We start from the raw sequence: 18862 nt of genomic DNA on the forward strand, positions 1-18862 counted from the left end.
TACAAGCTATCCAAACATGACTAGAGATGATTTAATTTTGGTTTTAGTGTCTTTATGGTGATTGTGGACAAGACAATTAATTCTAAAACATGACCAAAGTCATTCTATAGGCAGTTAATTCAGTTGTTGGTGACAACATGTACATTTGAAAGATGAATAAAAAGGCATTTCATCTTTGTATAATGGTGCCTTGTGTTATGCCCCTGGTCTAGGGGAACCTAGACATAAAACGAAGTGGCCCACCACTGCTTCCATTCCCAAGCAAAACCAGACCAAGTGCTCTAAAAGGTAGCTACTTTATTTACTTTGGATGTGAGCAGTGCCCAAAACAACAAACAAAAACTCTAACACCATCACTGTCTTACCTAAGCAACCAAATAAATACAAAACAAATGACAGGGTGCCTAACCTGAACTCCTAACCCAAAGCAGGAGAAAAGGTAGTAACAAAAAAGGACTTCTCACTCCTACTGTGGCTACCTGGTGCTCAATATGTACAGTGAGTTATATTTACAGTTATTTACAGAAATATCAAAACCAAAAAACACAGTTCGTGGAGCTCTCTGTGAGTCAAGTCGAGAATCTCGTACAACAGAATGCTGGGTTGGTTGGGATTGGCACAGGTGGACCAGCTGGGGCGGCTGACATCTTGGTATATATGGAGGAAGACAATCCATCCTGTCCAATCAGGTGGCGACAATGAGTTTGAATGGCCCAATCCGTGCCGACCACCTGTGGCTCAACCCCCCCTCAGACACACCCACACAAAACACACTCACACAAAAACACACCCACACAAAACACAGGAGGAGGAGGAGGAGAAAAAGACAAAATAACAATAATAATACATATAATGACTCAGGTCATAACACAGCATTTGACAGTCCATTACAAAATAATGACTATGACAAATATAAAATAACAGATATTTTGCCAGGGTAAAGCTTTATAGAGATATGAAATCTGACCTGAGATTTTCATGTCGTTCAGCAGAGAACAGCTTCACAGGTAAATATTGCACATTGTTGTAAGTTAGGTCAACCTGTCTCAGATTAGAGGACTGGGAGCTGAGAACTGATGACAGTCCTTTGAAGACTCTTTCTGAGAGGTTACAGCCAGACAACCTGAACTGAAATCATCAAAGTAAAGGAAACATAATTACAAATATTAGTTCTACAGTCTTGAATAAATAGAATGATTCATTTAATCTGGGTTGATACATGTGTACATACAGAGCTTTAGTTGAAGCTTTGACCACTGGCAGCAGCCTCAGAAGAGCCTCTTTAGAACCTCTTTAAAGATATGTGTGAACACTCCTGAGTACACTGAAGCTTCTCTGATATCGATGCCATACTCTGTCAGGTCTGATTCAGAAAGGATCAGGTTTCCTTTCTGCAGCTGCTCAGAAACCAGTTTTCCCAGAGACTCAATCATCTTCTTGTTCTTTGGACTCCAGTGTGGATCTGCCTCAGTTTCTCCATCATACTTGATGTTCTTCAGTTTGGCCTGAACCACCAGGAAGTGGATGTACATCTCAGTCAGGGTCTTGTTTAGCTCTCGTCCCTCTCTGGTTTTCAACACATCCTCTAGAACTGTAGCAGTGATCCAGCAGAAGACTGGGATGTGGCACATTATGTGGAGGCTTTGTGATGTCTTGATGTGGGAGATGATTCTGCTGGCCTGCTCCTCATCTAAAATGTAAATGGTCGCTTATATAGCGCTTTTATCCAAAGCGCTTTACAATGTTGATTCCCATTCATACACACACACTCACACACCGATGGCGGTGGCTGCCATGCAAGGTGCTCACCCGACCCACCGACATCATTCCTCTGATTGGTTCCTCTCTTCTGGGTGAGTCTTTAAAGGTGTCTACATGTCTGATTGTGGTTTCTGGTCTGTCTGGTTTTCTGGATACTGTTTCAATCTCTCTGACCTCATGTTCATCGTTGAACTCTCAGTCCCTCCCTCTGTGATGTAGAGCTCTGTGTAGGTCTGATTCAGAAAGGTTGGTTTTCCTGCTTTAGCGATCCCCTCAAACACACACTGGAAGTTCTTCTTCAGTTTAGACTTGAGTTTATGTTGACATGAAGTGAGAATCGCTGAATGAATAAAAAACAGCAAATGACTAGTAAGCCTGATGTTTCTCTGTTTATTTGATTGGAATCAATATCTCTTTGACAACCATTGATAATCTCTCCATGATTTACCTGAGGGTTCAGAAATGTTGTCTGAGAAGTTTTCACTAGATCATTCCGATTTATCTTCACCAGAACCATTTTAGTGACTTTATCAGTGTTGTCACAGTAGGTCTGAACCATCTGATCTACTGTCTCCAGCCTGTCTGCTTTCTCCAGTCGACTCTTTTAAATTGCTGGGAAGCCTTCAAGGACCCCCTTCTGCCAAAGTCTTTATCTCCCAGATCTTCCAAATTCTGCATAAGGATCTCTTTTTGAGTTTTCATCTTTTGTCCTGTCTGTATCCAAAACATACAAAAAATATATTTTTTAAATGTGTGATTAATTGTGCCACCTCTGAAAATTGAGTAGGGAGGGCTGTAGCTTATTTGGTAAACCAGTTGTCAACAAACCACAGGGTTAGTGGTTCGACTCCCAGTCCACCTGAGTACATGCTGAAGTGTGCCTGGGAAACACAGATCCCTAGTGTCCGGTACTTGTTGTAAGTCACTTCGGACAAAAGCGTCTGATAAATGATTAATTGTAGTTGTAAGTGGAGATTTACAGAAACCTGAATGTGATTTACAGTCCACCAATAGAGAATAAAACAAGGTACTTGAAGCTCTTGTTTTGGAGTTTTTGATGCAATACCCTGAGTAGTTATCTGTTTTTATTAAATGTATCAGAATCTCCATTTGCAATCACACTGTGAACTGAGGAATAAATCGCACCCACTTCAGACTTTAGGTGGTGTCCTGGTGGCTCAGTAGTAGATCATCAGGATGGGATGTAGAAGGCCACCCAGCCAGCAAGGACCACCTTGGTGCCTGTCCCGAGCCCGGATAAAATGGCAGGGTTGCGACAGGAAGAGCATCCAGTGTAAAAAACTCATGCCAAATCAACGTCCAGAACATATTCTGCTGTGGCAACCTTTATTTATTTGACCAGTAAAACACTCGTGTATATCCAAAGATCACAGACTTAAACTATTTGCAGCTTTTGGAATGGGGCCAAATAGTAAATGCTCTGCACCTATATAGTGCTTTTCTACCTATTGGCACTCAAAGCGCTTTACACTGCTTCTTATTCACCCATTCACTTTCAAACACCCACTGATGGGGGAGCTGCTATGCAGCTGGCCAACACTCACCGTGAGCAATTAAGTTGGGGTTCAGTGTCTTGCTCAAAGACACTTTGACATGTGACGGGAGGAGCCGGGGATTAAACCAACAACTGTGAGGTTTGTGGACAACCGCTCTACCTTTCTCACTAATGGGTTTGCTTCTCTTCCAATTGACTGGAAGGGAGATTGTAATAGATATACTGTGGATAGTGGAGTTTTTCTTCCCTGATGATACAAAAATCTTTCAAGATGATTCATAGGGATCGAATTATGAACTAGTGGTTCAGAGAGCAGGAGACATTGTGTAAAGCCCTTTCCCTGATGTCCAACCCTTTCATGGTAGTATGCAATTATCAGCTTTGTAATGTGATTTTCTCTGGGAATGACTGTTGGGTGCTTGAGAGAACTTGGAAGTGTTGAAGAACCTAGTCTTCCTCCCACCTTAAGACCACCATTTTTGTCAAGAAAGACATCAAGCCGATGCAGCCTATTGTTGCTTGGCAGCTGATTTCCCTTACTTATTGTCCTTATTTCTTCCTCGTATGTCTTCTTCTGCAGGTCTTTGATTATGATGCACTCTGTATCTTGTCTTTCTGCTACCGTTGAGTGTCTATCTGATTTGTCTTTCAAGATTCGCCTTCTAAGGTGTGCAATAGCACTAATAGCCTTGGGCCAGGATGAAAATTTCAACAGGTGATCTGCGTGTGTTGGATGGATGTGATGCAGGAGGTTGTGATACAGGATTTGGGCTCACCTGCTCAGTCTCAACTGGCTGAATGTCAGTCATCTGAGTAATTTCTCTTTTGTATGATTCCAACCTAGATTTACCTACCTACCTTTAAATCCATTCCAGCCTGCAGACGTTCAAATTCAGACAGTTGAATTTCCAATTCTTTCTTGTGCTGTTCCTCTAGGATTCTTATCTTTTCCCTCTGTTTCCTCTAGAAGGATGTTATACTCAGCTTCCTTTACAGCTAACTCTGCTGCTGCATCTGCTTGCTGCACCTGCCTGCAAGGTAGGAAGATGAGGAGCTATGGGTGTTTTGACTGTGCAGCAGTAGAACCATAAATGGAGGGGGCATAGTCTTGATTGAGCAGCTCACTGAGGCGACATCTTTCCCTTTCTGCATCAAAGTCTCCATCAATGCCAGGTAGTCTTTCATATAAGATTTTAATTATGTCACTGGTCACTGCCTCACATGCATCTACTATTCGTCTTGATTCGGTTGTTAGTGTTATATAATCTCTCATTTCAGCATAGAGTTTCATGATGTCATCCTTCTTTATCTAAAATGTCTACAACACAAAAAGACACTATCCGTAACAGTCTCCTTAATGTCTTTAGTCTCGTTTTATTTATAATAATCCATTTTTTTTTTACAAAGCACTTTACATTTTTATATTTCTCTGTCTCTTCCCTTTTACCGTCTTCTACCGTTGTTAAGTTTTGTTCTTTTTAATGTGTTGGCTGTCCTTTCAAAATAACACATCCGTCTTACAGGAAGTTATAAAAGTACTTAAAAAGTAAAAATATAAAAAGTAAAAATAAAAGTAGCAGTAAAGTAAGTAAAAATATAAAAATATTCTTTATCATAAATTCCCCTTTTTCCCGCAAATTTTTTTTACCCATACATATACACATACACCCACACACACTTAAACATTATAACTTCCTCTAACAGCAGTTACACACCTTACAAACCATAACAAGTTCATTCAAGACCATGTTGGCCTTTTGGAAGTGTTCACATTTCTCAGTTTCTTCTGACTTGTAACAGAGTAAACAATAAAGTGAAAATAATCAGCAGATTCATCAGAGATGAAACCAACTACTGCTGCTACATTGAAGCTTACAATGATTTTTTTTTAATAGTACGTGGTTGAAATTTACATCCACAGCAGTAAAATATGTGAATCTCTCTCAAACCAAGTCTATCTCACCACTATGGTATCTGACAAGTCCTGACATATGTAGAATATATAGGAATCTGAAAAATTAAATACATTATAGACAAATAAACCATTGTTAGTGTCCAGTCAAACGTTGACCCAACAGTTTGTGACCACTGTGATCCTGTTGATCAGACATGTCCGGATTTCTCACCTGCTGAACTCACTTCAGGTGACTCATATCTGGAGAGAAGAAGCTGGTTGTTGTCGCTCTGGAGTCTTTATGTAAACACTGAAGGAATAAAGTGCATAGTACAAGACACAGCAAACACTGGGGCGGGCAGTAGAGGGAGTGGTCTACTGGTTGCACTGGATTCCTAAGTTAAGCTCTTACACAACCCTTCTCTCGTCAAGGCTCTGCAGAAAGTCCCTGTATGAGCATCTGCAGACAGCATGTTTATAGTAATGGTAGAACTTCTCTGGGGAATCCTGTCTGTTTAAGTCAGGAGTCCCCAAATGGCTTGTGAAGTTCCTCTACCCAGACCAAGAATTTCAGATAAGAGGTTTGTTATAAGACAGAAACTAGTTACCAGAATCTACAGCTTCATTGTAATTACTGACCACAGAAGCTCAGGTGACTCAGGTCAGAAGTAGCCAGACAAGAAAAGTAACAGCTGAGTAACAGTAACAGTTAAAAACTCAGAGAAATCCTTAACCAAAGAAAGGATCAAAGGTGGAGGAAGTCAAGACAGATCCCTCCAGAATCTCAAAGCTGTCATGGATCGGGTAATTTGGTTTTAATTAATGTGGTAAATGGCCACTTCTATAGCATTTTTTACAATGTTGATTCCCATTCATCCATTCTAACACACTGATGGCGGTGGCTGCCATGCAAGGTGCTCACCTGACCCACCAGGAGCAACTTGGGGTTCAGTGTCTAGCCCAAGGATACTTTTACACGTAGCCGGGACAAGGGATCAAACCACTGACCCTGTTGTCCGTGGATACCTGCCTTACCAACTGAGATACAGCTGCCCTTTTAAGGACCCAAGTAAGGAGATAACAAGAGGAGGTACGAAGTAAAAGGGTATTTATTCTTAAGAATTGAGGGGTGAACACAACTTAAAAAAAAATAATAATAATAAAAAAAATCAATGAACTTACAGACTAAGTAAATTAAAAAAATAAATCCAAACCTAAACTTAAACACCTAAAAGGGGAGGACTAACTAAATAACAACTATACTAGGAGAGCAAGGAAAACAGAATACAAAATACAGGGAGAACATCAGACAGAACAGCAACTAAACCAACAGGGTACAGAATACAGACTAGACAGAACTCAACGTAGTGTACACCCAGGGACCAGACAAACCATAACTAACAATAACACACAGGTAAAAGGATAAATAAACAAGGACAAATGAACAGAACTAAACAGGAACTGGCAGACAGGAATAAATAATAATCAAACTAAACGGGAGGCAGAGGGAAATAAATAAGAGTAACCAATACAGGGAGCAAGAAATAAACAGGTGGAGGATAATCTAAAGGTATCAATATAACAAAAGGAGTAACTAAACCACAGATCAAAACTTTGGACCAAAAAAGTCCAAATGGGGAACAGGCAGAGCAGAAAGATGAGTGTCCAAACAAGGAAAATCCAGAAGTGTGAGGAACAGGGGACACATGATACAGAATGCAGAACAAACTGGAAAAGGACTGGGGGCAAAGCCGGGTTTAAAAGGACAGGGAGCAGGTGAAACAAATCAGGACAAACAAGGTAGATAAAGACACCAGACAGACTAACAGGAAGTGGCACAGGAGGAGCAACAAAATAAAAGCCTCTAAGAGATTGGAAGACTAATGGATCCCAATCACGCTGATAATAAAGGGGACTGCTCCTTCAGCAGGACCTGCTCACCCTGCAGCAGCCTCAGAAAAGAAAGACGTAAAAACATCAGTGTTATCGACTTTTACTGATCTCCTGATTAGTAAGGGTCGGAGGTCAAATGCTTCCGGACATGAAAAGTTGTCATAGAGAGTTGTGGAACGCTTTCAAATCTGGGACAAAGTTTACTGATTGAACTGAGTTTGTTTCCTTAGTTTCCATGTGATGATGGTCCCACAGGACAAATTGCTGTCCATAAAAGCAAGTCCTCCAAAGTGTCTCCACCCTCTCTTATGACCAACAGGAGCTTTCAGACATTCAAAAACACTGGATTAAACTATGCAAACAAAGTGGTCTGCAGGGTAAAATTTAAGTCATTCATCTGTAACATGACTCTGGTTTTCTTTAGGAGAGTCCTCTGCTTTCTTGACCCATCATCCACCTCAACCTCTTCCTGGAAAACGCTGAACACCACTGCCACAGTCAAACATGGTGGGGGCTCATTGGTGTTTGTCTGCATCAGGCCCTGGAGCTCTGCATAAAGTGGAAGGAGGAATGAATGCAACAAAGCAAATCCTCCTACCATTAGTCAAAATGCTAAACATGTAGACGTAGATGATCTGTCAACAAGACAATGAGCGTGTGTTCAAAGAAATGTGCTGCTACATAATTCAGTGAGGACAACTCAGAAAGCAAAAGTGAGATAAAGAGGTGTTAGGTGTGTTAAGACCTGTAAGAACAGAGAAACAGGGGCGAAAAGAAACTTGGTGGACTGTCGTGACTGAGACAAAGGAAACGCTCAGCTTTTGTTCACACTCTTTTCACTCAATTCTTGTCTCAATTACATTTCATATTTGTTGCCAAATGTATTTAGGAGTAAATACAGCCATCAATGAGTACATAAGTTTTATAAGTAAAAGACAAGTGTTGAATTGCATTTGACATTTAGGCATATGCTTACATTAATCAGGCCATATATACAGTTAGCATCATAAATATTGGAACAGCGATTAGTTTCTGGTGACTGACTGCTAATAAAAGTAGTAGCAGTCACCTGATCTCAACCCATCAGAGCAGCTTTTCACTTACTGAAGACTGAAGAATAAACACATAAAGACCCACAAACAGCTGCAGACAGCTGCAGTAAAGGTCTGACACAGCATCTTGAAGGAGGAAACACAGCATCTGGTCATTTCCACAGGTTCTAGACTTCAGGCAGTCATTGACTGCAATGTTTTATCCAAGTATTGTTCCAACATTGTTCCAGTATTTATGAACCTGACTGTAACTCTCCACAAACTAAATCTGTCATATTTAAATGTTTCCCAGTAGCTACATGAACATTGTCACATGTAATGTTTTATAGTTTTAATAACACAAAGTCACAAATGATCAGATCTGATACTCAAGAAATTGTATTTGTTTTTGCAATTTAACCAAATGTGGTTAACATCTATTTTTTATTGTTTAGTCTCATCTCATTAACACTTAAACTTTGAGTTACCTAAACTACACAGGACTGTCTGAAAATACATTTGCAGAAACATTTTTGATGCTAACACTGACTTCATCTTATTGAACGAACTTCATTTGCTTTTCTTTGAGTTTGGGCCTTGTTTCAGTCTGTTGGGTTTGAAAAGTTTCTTTCCAGGTAAATTTCGACGCAATTTTGGATGAAAGTTATGTTGCTCCCCTTTTCAGTTCTCAGGAGCTTCAGGAATCTTTTTCACCAATTAAGATAACATGCATGTCTTTGGACTGTGGGAGGTACTGGGAGAACATCCAGACCTTTGTGCTGAGGTGGCAGCACAAACCCTCATCATCTCATCTGTTAGTCTAAAAAGTAAATACAGGGGGAAAAAAGACAACAAACACACACACAGCATCATATCATATGTTTAGACGTGCAGTGACTTAGTGGTGATACCCAGAGCAGAAAAAAATTAAATCCTGTTTACTGGTAAACTATATATGACTGTGATAACAATGGACCATGTAGTTGTGCAAGCTGTGATTTAAGGACCTGCACGTGTCCTGCAGGTGTTCAAAATGAAAATAATGGACTAAAGGTTCATCTTCCTGACAATTAAAATGTTTGAGCTGATTTTGAGTTTGGATGTGTGCCACTGACATCTGACTCTCTGGGTTCTTTAGAACTGACTTCAGGATGAACTACATACCTGAAAAACAATGGAACCTGTTTACACGGCGTTCTCTGTGAGGCAGACCACACAGTGAACAGGTGGGAACTAAAAGTGGACTCGTTCGTTTGAGGGTTAGGGTGTGAGACCTTTCTTCACCTTCATTTCAACATTTTGCACTTTGCACTGCTGTGTCCACATGAACCATCAGAGCTTTCTACTGTTTTACCTCAGCATAAAACCTAAAGAAATCTGTTCTGAGGCTTGTGGGTAAACAGGATCGAACAGATTTCTCTCTCTTGTTATATTAAAAAAAGCACAAAAGTCCTTTAATGGTTTTGTTCAATTGACGTTAAAAGTTAACCAGTCACATCTGTGTGATTAACATTTTTAATCAGTGTTTTTCAGCCTCCTGACAGGATTTGCGGTAGGTATTAACATTTCAGTTTTTGTTGCCTAAACCTAAACACACACATCTGTGACAGACAATGATGCAGCGTGAAGTAAAGGAAGTTCAGTTATTGTTCCTAAACAACCTCCTAAAACACTGCAGCACAAAAGTAATGTGAGCAGTTATAGAATCATATGAATCGAACATAAACTAAAGGGACTGTTTGACTGGAGCCTTTCTGATCGAGCAGGGTGGGTTATACTGAAGTGAGCCTACAGTGCAGGGTTTCTGGTTTCTGTTTGATCGTGGGTCGACTCCTGCCTCTTTCACGTGAGGAGGTTGTGATAAAATGTTTTGTTAGGAAAATTCAGCACATTATTGTCAAAGTCACCAAAGACTGAATCTACCATTTGCTCAACTTGACTTTATCATGTAAAATGGCTTGAGATTACTTTATTTATATGACAGCAATTCACAACAAAGTAGAATTGAATTGAAAAAATATACATTTCAAATGCTGACATTCATTCAGTTTTTTGTAACTCTAACGTTTAAAGGAGGAAAAGAGCAGCCTTATTAAAAATGGAGATGGTTTTATCTCATCTTTAATCTGTCAGTCAGCAGGTTAACAGGTTTGGGCTGAAGTTCTTGTTATGATTAGAAACTGCCACTGAAATCCGACTGAGTTCTTTAGAACTGACTGCAAAAGGAAGCATCGTGTACATCGTGTCAATTTGACCCCATTCCAGATACTTTTTAAATACCTTGTTGCTCGTCATGGTTTAAGTTCGTCTTTGAACTCACAGCAGATCATGTGTCTATGATAAACCACACCTCCCGGTTGGACCCCTCTGTCCTTACTGTGATGTGTTTTTTGATTTCCAGTTTAGGAATAGGAAAGAGCAGGTGAACAGAAGCACACGGACACTAAGAGTTGTCGTGCTTGTTTTGTCGGAAGATACAGAAGAAAGTGATAAAGATGAGCAGAAAGGTAATCACACCTGTCTGACGTGTGTGTGTATGAGCAGTGTACTTAAATCTTAGGTTTTAGCAGTAGTTATTGTTTTAAAGTTACCTGTGGGGTTTACTGATATTTCTATTGGACTCTGCAGGTTGAGGTTTTCCACACAGAACAGGTGTGTGTGTGTGTGTGTGTGTGTGTGTGTGTGTGTGTGTGTGTGTGTGTGTGTGTGTGTGTGTGTGTGTGTGTGTGTGTTTAAACACAAATGTCTGGGGACATATATGCTAATTACTAAGACACTGGTCACATGTGATTGTTTGAATTTGTTATTTTTATATTATATATATACTTTATATACTTTAATATTGAAAATAAGATAATTTAAATTAATTCCTCATTAGATGTGTATTTTATTTACATTCAACATTTATAATACTTTGTTTTTTATGAAATTATTGTTAAATATTCTGTGAAAACCATTTAGAACTATGGTTTTAAGGTGCTAATGACTTTTTGTGCAGCAAACTGTGATTATTGTTTATCTAACAATTGTAGTAATTTCATTTTTTTTTTTGTTTATATTATACTCTAATTCCTATGAACCACATATCCTGGATATCTACAACCAGCCAATAACCTTCCAGGAACCCCACAATATTTTAAAGCAGCCAATCACAGCAGCTCACCTGTCTCTAATCAGACACAAACAGCTCACTAAAGCTGAGAGAGCATTCCACAAACATAACTATGTAATGATTGACATTCACAAGCTCACATGCCGACATCTAAACATTCTGCATGAAAAGGTTACACGACATGTTTGATGTGGTTTGGGAACAGGCTTCGATATAACTAATGGTGGAACAGACTTTTTTTCCTTCTGGGACTTAAATTATAACTGTGTAAACTTGAGAGACACCCACTGAAAATGCAGTTGACTTCCTGTTGAGATCACAGACACTACAGTCCCAGCCGTAGTTACAAAGGACAAAACAGCTCATAGTATCTGGCTGACATAAACGTGGGTAAACTTCCATGAACCCTCCTAGATCAAAACTTGGACAGACTAACCTGGAGCAGGAAAGTACAAGGACATACTGACTTAAAAGGCTGGGCAAACAGCTAGCTTCCATTTATTCCCAATGGAGAGCTGGTTTTGAAGCGGAACCCAGCTACTTTGTATCTTTATGTGTAAACGTGCCGTAGACTTCCTCCAGAACATTTTCAGTCTGCTTTGTCTGCTTTAGTCCTATCTTTCTTTTCTTATTGTATCATATGACTCTGTTAGCCTTCCTGGTTTTAGAAAACTATTCCTAAAGATGAAGATGTTTTTTGATTTGTGCAGGAAAAAAAGATGGCTACACTGACGCCTGAAGAGTTGCTTTTGAGAGTATTGAAGGATCTGGGAGACAATGAGTTAAAAGAGTTTAAGTGGTACTTACAGAAGTCTGAGGTCCTGGAACGCTTCCCAATAATCCCAAAGAGCCGACTGGACAAAGCCGACAGGCCAGACACAGTAGATCAGATGTTACAAACCTACTGCAAAAACACTCTGGAGGTGACCAAAAAGGTTTTAAGGAAGCTAGACAGGAATGATCTTGTACGGATTCTATCAGACACCAACTCAGAGCCAATACCTGGTAAGTTATGGAGCGATTAAAAGTTGTATGACATTACAGACCTGACCAGAAGTGCAAAAAAAGAACTATTGCCCTTTTTATTGCTCTAGAAATTCTTGGTTGATTAAGACCCCTGTTTTCTTTGTTAAGGAACTTAAAGGTGAGCAATGCCATGGGATTGCAGTGCAGAGAAACTACTGAAAAAAATAAATACAACATATAAAACACAAGCAATCCTAAATTCCTAATACCAATTTAATACCTGACATAAAATTAGCATATTTACACCAATGGAACTCACAAAATTAGTAATGGTCTCACTTATTGATCATCATAAGTGTGAATTCGTCTTTTGTTTTCTTTCAGAGGGTTTTGCTGAGTGCCAGAAAAATCTCAAATCCAGCCTCTTGAAAAAGCTACAGGGTTCAATTGAGAAAGTTAAAAAAGGAGGAAAATCTGAAGTTCAGAATGAAATTTACACAGAGATCTACTTAATAATAGAAGAGAGTAGAGAGATCAGTGATGAACATGAGGTTAGACAGATTGAAACAGCATCCAGGAAACCAGTCAGACCAGAATCAACAATCAGACGTGAAGACATCTTTAAAGCCTCACATGGAATTAATAGAAAAATCAGAGGAGTGATGACAAAGGGAGTGGCTGGCATTGGCAAAACAGTCTTAACACAGAAGTTCACTCTGGACTGGGCTGAAGACAAAGCCAACCAGGACATACAGTTCACATTTCCATTGACTTTCAGAGAACTGAATGTGCTGAAAGAGAAAAAGTTCAGCTTGGTGGAACTTGTTCATCACTTCTTTCCTGAAACCAAAGAAGCAGGAATCTGCAGGTTTGAAGAGTTCCAGGTTGTGTTCATCTTTGATGGTCTGGATGAGTGTCGACTTCCTCTGGACTTTAAGAACAACATGATCCTGTCTGATGTTACAGAATCCACCTCAATGGATGTGCTGCTGACAAACCTCATCGGGGGGAACCTGCTTCCCTCTGCTCGCCTCTGGATAACCACACGACCTGCAGCAGCCAATCAGATCCCTCCTGAGTGTGTTGACATGATGACAGAGGTCAGAGGGTTCACTGACCAACAAAAAATTGACTACTTTAGGAAGAAATGTAGAGATGAAAAGCTGGTGAGTAGAATCATGTCTCACATCAAGACATCACAAAGCCTCCACATCATGTGCCACATCCCAGTCTTCTGCTGGATCACTGCTACAGTTCTGGAGGATGTATTGAAAACTGGAGAGGGAGCAGAGCTGCCCAAGACCCTAACTGAGATGTACATTCACCTTCTGGTGGTTCAGTTCAAACTGAAGAATATCAAGCATCAAGGAGGAGCTAAGACAGATCCACACTGGAATCAAGCTAATAAGAAGATGATTGATTCTTTAGGAAAACTGGCTTTTGAGCAGATGCAGAAAGGAAACCTGATCTTCTATGAATCAGACCTGACAGAGTGTGACATCAAAACTGGAGCAGCCTCACTGTATGCAGGAGTGTTGACACAGATTTTCAAAGAAGAGAAAAGCCTGGATCAGAAAAAGGTGTTCTGCTTTATCCATCTGAGTGTTCAGGAGTTTCTTGCTGCTCTTTATGTCCATCTGACATTCTTCAACTCTGGAGTAAATCTGATGGAAGAAAAACATACTAATTTTTGGATGGCTAAACTAGCAAGACGCAAATCTAATCTTTATCAGAGTGCTGTGGACAAGGTCATACAGAGTTCAAATGGGCACCTGGACTTGTTCCTACGCTTCCTTATTGGCCTTTCACTGCAGACCAACCAGAGTCTCCTACAAGGTCTGCTAACAGAGACAGGAAGTAGCGCTGAAACTAACCAGGAAACAATCAAGTATATCAAGGAGAGGCTTGATGACAATACTTGTCTAGAGAGAAGCATCACTCTGTTCCACTGTCTGAATGAGCTGAAGGACGTCTCTCTACTTCAGGAGACTGAACAGTATGTAAACTCAGGAAATCTCTCCAGAGATAAACTGTCTCCTGCTCACTGGTCAGCTCTGGTCTTCATGTTGCTGTCCTCAGACAAAGATCTGGATGTGTTTGATCTGAAGAAATACTCTGCTTCTGAGGAGACTCTTCTGCAGTTGCTGCCAGTAGTCAAATCCTCAAAGAAAGTTATGTATGTTAAAAGTTACCCGGATTATTATTTACAAATTATGATTCAATATCTTATTGATCGTAAAAGTTTTATGGTTTTTGTTTGTCTCAAACTTTTCAGACTGAGTGGTTGTAATCTCTCATTGGAAAGCTGCAAAATTCTGTCTTCAGTTCTCAGCTCCCAGTCCTCTTGTCTGAGAGAGCTGGACCTGAGTAACACCAATCTGCAGGATTCAGGAGTGAATCTGCTGTCTGTTGGACTAAAAGGCCCACACTGCCCACTGGAACGTCTCAGGTCAGGATTCAGCTGTTTGACTCTCCTTCTAAAGCGTACTTCACAACTTATTCCACTTGTTTCTAGTCCAGTTAGTTCAACCTCATTAGATATGTTGTTGAAGTCAAACTTAATTGTGGGCTGTACCTGTTAAGCGAACAGACTCCTGCCCAGCTACAAAGAAACATCTTAGATCTAAAAATTGAATTATGTTTTATCTGATAAAACAGCAAGCATGGTGTTTCACTTTGCAGTTCCTGTGGGTTTGAATGGTTTTTCCATGACCTGTCCTTGCACCGTGCTTACTATATTTATATGACTGTTTTTAGTCTTAGTGGCTGTAACTTGTCGTGGAAAAGCTGTGAAACTCTGTCTGTAGTTATCTGCTCCCAGTCCTCAGTCCTCAAAGTCTTGGATGTGAGTAACAATGACCTGCAGGATGCAGGAGTGCAGGATCTATCAGCTGGACTGGCGAGTTCTCACTGCACCCTGGAAAGTCTCAGGTTAGGATTCAGCAGTTTGTTCACATTAGGACTAAGTTACTGTAATATTGTCTTTAATTTTCTAATCAGTTAATCACATACAAATCCAAGCCAGCCAACACATTTATCCTTTATAGCCTCAGCATAATATCCATACAACTTAATGCTGTTAAAAATGTTTATCCTAGAAGAGAACGCAACCTTTTCTGCTCAAGCCACACATTTCTTATGTTCCTTGGAAAATACAAACCATGTCTGGTATATCCCATGTTTTAAACCAACTAACACACTTTTCTTATATACAATTATGTTATCCACATTATTTTTTTAAGCTAAAATTTGTGGTCTGTGAAATTTAGCGTATTGCATTTCATTATTTTCTTCATTAGATTAGCTGTTAACATATTTATAAAAAATATTTCTGTCAAATAAAACAAATACAGTTCACCTCAGCAGATTATTTAGTCAACAATTTCTTGTTGATGATTTGCCTGTTACTCAATTTTTGCAACAATTAGTCTTTCAGGCTGTCAAGTAACAGAGGAAGGCTGTACTTCTCTGGCCTCAGCTCTGAGCTCCAACTCCTCCCATCTGAGAGAGCTGGACCTGAGCTACAACCATCCCGGAGAGTCAGGGGTAAAGCAGCTGTCTGGTGGAGTACAGGATCGACAGTGCCGACTGGAGACTCTCAGGTAATAAGAAACAAGAGCGTTTCTCTGTCAAATTGACATTCTGAAATATTCCATGAACTTTTTTCTAAACAGTATTCATCCATCAGGGAGTTCATTACCTGCTTGTAGTCTGACTGAATTTCTTCGTATAGGGTGGACCATTGTGGACAGCAAAGGCTAAAACGTGGTCTGAAGAAGTGTAAGTGACATTCACAAACGTATACAGTAATGTGAAAAACTCATTCACATCACTATGTTACAAGGTAAAGACGGGTTCATTATTTCTTATAAGTGTCAGTTATGCAAATGTGAAACACTCAGTCTTATTAAAAGCGCAATAATGGAAGAAAGTTCAGAAGAGGAAAATGTACAAGACAACGGAACAGGAGCAAGGAAAAGAGATGAAGGAAAAGTAAAAGAAACAAACAAGGGACAGGAACAAGAAGTAGCAACCAAAATAACATCGCCAACCATGCAACTAAACTACATACACAATTATGCAAAAATGCTAATTATGCATTCCAATGCATCATAGGTTTCAAATAAATCAGGTTTAATATTATTTCTTTAACAGTATTACATTAAACACCAGATTTTGTGTTACTTTTTAAATAAAAATGTTAATTAGCTTTGGTCTTTTTGTCAAAATTTTAAAGACATTGCCTATGAGAGTCCAGTCACATTTGGATTTAGGCTTTTTAATATTTTTCTATATGTCTATACAGTATTAAGAGAGACAGAAAGGCAAAACGCCTCTTATTATCGGTCAAGCAGCTAAACCATCTTTAAACCCAGAGACAATTTTAACAGTGGAGGAAAGTATTTTACTGACGAGGAGCCACAGTTTGATTCTACAGATGGTGCAGGTTGGTGAATTAAAGAGTTGCTCTTCAGTTTTTGTTGATGAAAATATAAAATTTTAAATTTTTAGTCTTGTCTTTATGTCAGATTGACACAGTTGTAAAACAATGATCAGTAAGAGGTTATTGATCAGGAACATGGACAAATAAAGACCACAAAAGGAACAGATCAAGAAAAGGAGCTGGGATGAGCTGAGGTTCATCTTTTAGCTTTTCCTGTTCTCCAGTCTAGTTAAAGTTTTGGAAAATATTCTGCAGCAGTAGCATGAGAAGATGACCTGCCCCTAACCTGTTTTTCTCTCCTGCAGATGTCTGTGAACTTGAACTGGACCCAAACACAGCACACAGAAACCTTAAATTGTCTGAAAACAATAAGAAGGTGATAGTGGTAAGGGATGAGCAGCCATACCCCGATCATCCAGAGAGGTTTGATCACTGCTGCTGGCAGGTGCTGTGCAAAAATAGTCTGACTGGTCGCTGTTACTGGGAGGTTGAGAGGGAAGAACGTGTTATCATAGCAGTGACGTACAAAAGAATTAGTAGGAGAGGAAAAACTGCAGATTGCAGGCTTGGGTGGAATGATCAGTGCTGGAGCCTAATTTGCACTGATGAGTCTTATTCTTTTTGGCACAACAAGAAAGAAATAGTTGTCCATTTGCCCTACACCCCCAATGTCTCTAACAGAGTAGCAGTGTATGTGGACTGTCCTGCTGGCACCCTGTCCTTCTACAGTGTGTCCTCTGAAAAACTCAACCACCTCCACACCTTCAACACCACTTTCACTGAGCCAGTCTACGCTGCCTTCGGGTTTGGGTTTGGGTTCTGGTCGTACAGCTCCTCAGTGACATTATGTGATGTGTAGCAGGGAAACACTCTCTCTCACTGACACATTCAGCACAAACTAAGAGTATAAAAGGCAACAGCGGTGGAATCAGGCTGAAATCCTAAAATAAATTCTCTTGGGGTAAAATTTTTCATCTCACATTTTATGTTTAGTGTCAATGCAGGAATTGGTGTAATGAACAGAGCGATGGGTGTGCTTCACACACACATCAGAAAGTGGTCTTTAATGTTTGGTTGACTCTTAACCGAGGATTTTGCAGGGTCTGCAAATACTAATGTATGTATAACATATCTCATAATGTACTTTCTTGTCATTAAACAGTAAATACGGTGGTAATTCAAAACATCTAATTTACATTTGTTTTTATGCTGACTTTCAAGCTCCATAAATTTTTTTTTTTTACAATGCAAACTTAACTCTGTCACCACACTGCAACACTCACAACTCAACTTCAAAAACCTTACCTTTTATTTTATATTGTTTTGTTCATTGTATAAAACATTTTCAATCAAAGATTCTATTTTTGGTGATTCTGTTCTTGCCATTGTGAATCCTGTTTGTCATTAATTAGTAATTATCCACATTCTGTCATTCACACGCACAACTATACATAGTACAAGTTCAAATGCTCAATATGACTCCCCACAACACAAAAATAGCTCTGCTCTAATGTTTGTACATTTATAAAATCATACTGTTTGTCTAATCATCCACAGAAGAAATTATGAAGAAGAAATATGAATTAAATATTGAGTTTTAATATTGTAGAGCATTGTGTATCGTGTGATGATAATTTTAAAATATAATGATTTGTAAGAACTCTTACTGTGTGTTAGCAAAATAAAGTAACCAGTGTTTTTAACTTGCCGTGGGGCTCTGAGGATGAGTGCATTTTATCCATTAGGAATGACATGATTTTTCTTATTTGTTTATGATAAAAAATGTTCCAATTTTTTCTTATCATTAATGCAGAGGTTGATTACCACACTTCACCTTAAAGTACAAAATGTCCCAATTCAAGATTCAAGAAATTTTATTGTGATATGCACAAGATGAACACAGCAGTTACACTGTACAATGAAACTCTTATTTGCAATCTCTCCTTCCACAGTAAAAAGAATAAAATTATAGAAAAACTAAGTATATTTACAGTAAGAAAATTTGTTTCATTACAGTATGTACAGTATGTACAGCATTTATACAGCAGTGGCTGTGGATGAATGTGCCCTGTGTGTATGTATATTATAGCTTTTTGTATGTGTGGGCAAATATTGCCATAATACAATTTAAAAATGTATAGAGATATGTAGCAAGGAGCTAGTAAAATGGGAGCAGTTTAAAGTGTTGCCACTGTAGTTTTTTTAATAAGTACTAACATTTGAATACTCGCCAATACAGAGTACC

General features: G+C 39.3%; 2 protein-coding genes across 5 annotated transcripts; one reads left to right on the top strand and one right to left on the bottom strand.

Moving 5' to 3' along the window:
• Positions 1–277: 277 nt before the first annotated feature.
• Positions 278–5495, bottom strand: LOC137103027 (NACHT, LRR and PYD domains-containing protein 12-like). 4 transcript variants are annotated; one of them, XM_067483021.1, is made up of 6 exons: positions 5404–5495; positions 4136–4308; positions 2210–2475; positions 1778–2101; positions 1232–1690; positions 278–1128 (listed from the first exon to the last, which is right to left on the bottom strand). In XM_067483021.1, exons 4-5 carry the CDS (start codon positions 1794–1796, stop codon positions 1269–1271), a joined length of 441 nt encoding a protein of 146 aa, XP_067339122.1. In that variant the 5' UTR covers positions 1797–2101; positions 2210–2475; positions 4136–4308; positions 5404–5495; the 3' UTR covers positions 278–1128; positions 1232–1268. The 4 variants fall into 4 exon arrangements, with proteins under 4 accessions (XP_067339122.1, XP_067339123.1, XP_067339124.1 ...); XM_067483022.1 differs by having other exon boundaries at positions 5417–5475; XM_067483023.1 differs by lacking the exon at positions 4136–4308 and having other exon boundaries at positions 5404–5474.
• Positions 5496–10358: 4863 nt separating this feature from the next.
• LOC137102084 (NLR family CARD domain-containing protein 3-like) lies at positions 10359–18599 on the top strand. The gene is made up of 8 exons (XM_067481217.1): positions 10359–10602; positions 11918–12212; positions 12558–14349; positions 14449–14622; positions 14931–15104; positions 15602–15775; positions 15907–15953; positions 16923–18599. The coding sequence occupies exons 1-8, from the start codon at positions 10591–10593 to the stop codon at positions 17474–17476; spliced, it is 3222 nt and encodes a 1073-aa protein (XP_067337318.1). The 5' UTR covers positions 10359–10590; the 3' UTR covers positions 17477–18599.
• Positions 18600–18862: the final 263 nt, after the last annotated feature.

The sequence above is a fragment of the Channa argus genome, chromosome 17, assembly GCF_033026475.1.
Source record: "Channa argus isolate prfri chromosome 17, Channa argus male v1.0, whole genome shotgun sequence".
Classification (NCBI taxonomy): domain Eukaryota; kingdom Metazoa; phylum Chordata; class Actinopteri; order Anabantiformes; family Channidae; genus Channa; species Channa argus.

Excerpts from the sequence above, each read along its gene's own strand:
- LOC137102084 (XM_067481217.1), top strand. Across the intron at positions 12,213-12,557 it reads CAACTCAGAGCCAATACCTG|AGGGTTTTGCTGAGTGCCAG; the intron begins GTAAGTTATGGA and ends GTTTTCTTTCAG. Across the intron at positions 14,350-14,448 it reads AAATCCTCAAAGAAAGTTAT|ACTGAGTGGTTGTAATCTCT; the intron begins GTATGTTAAAAG and ends CAAACTTTTCAG.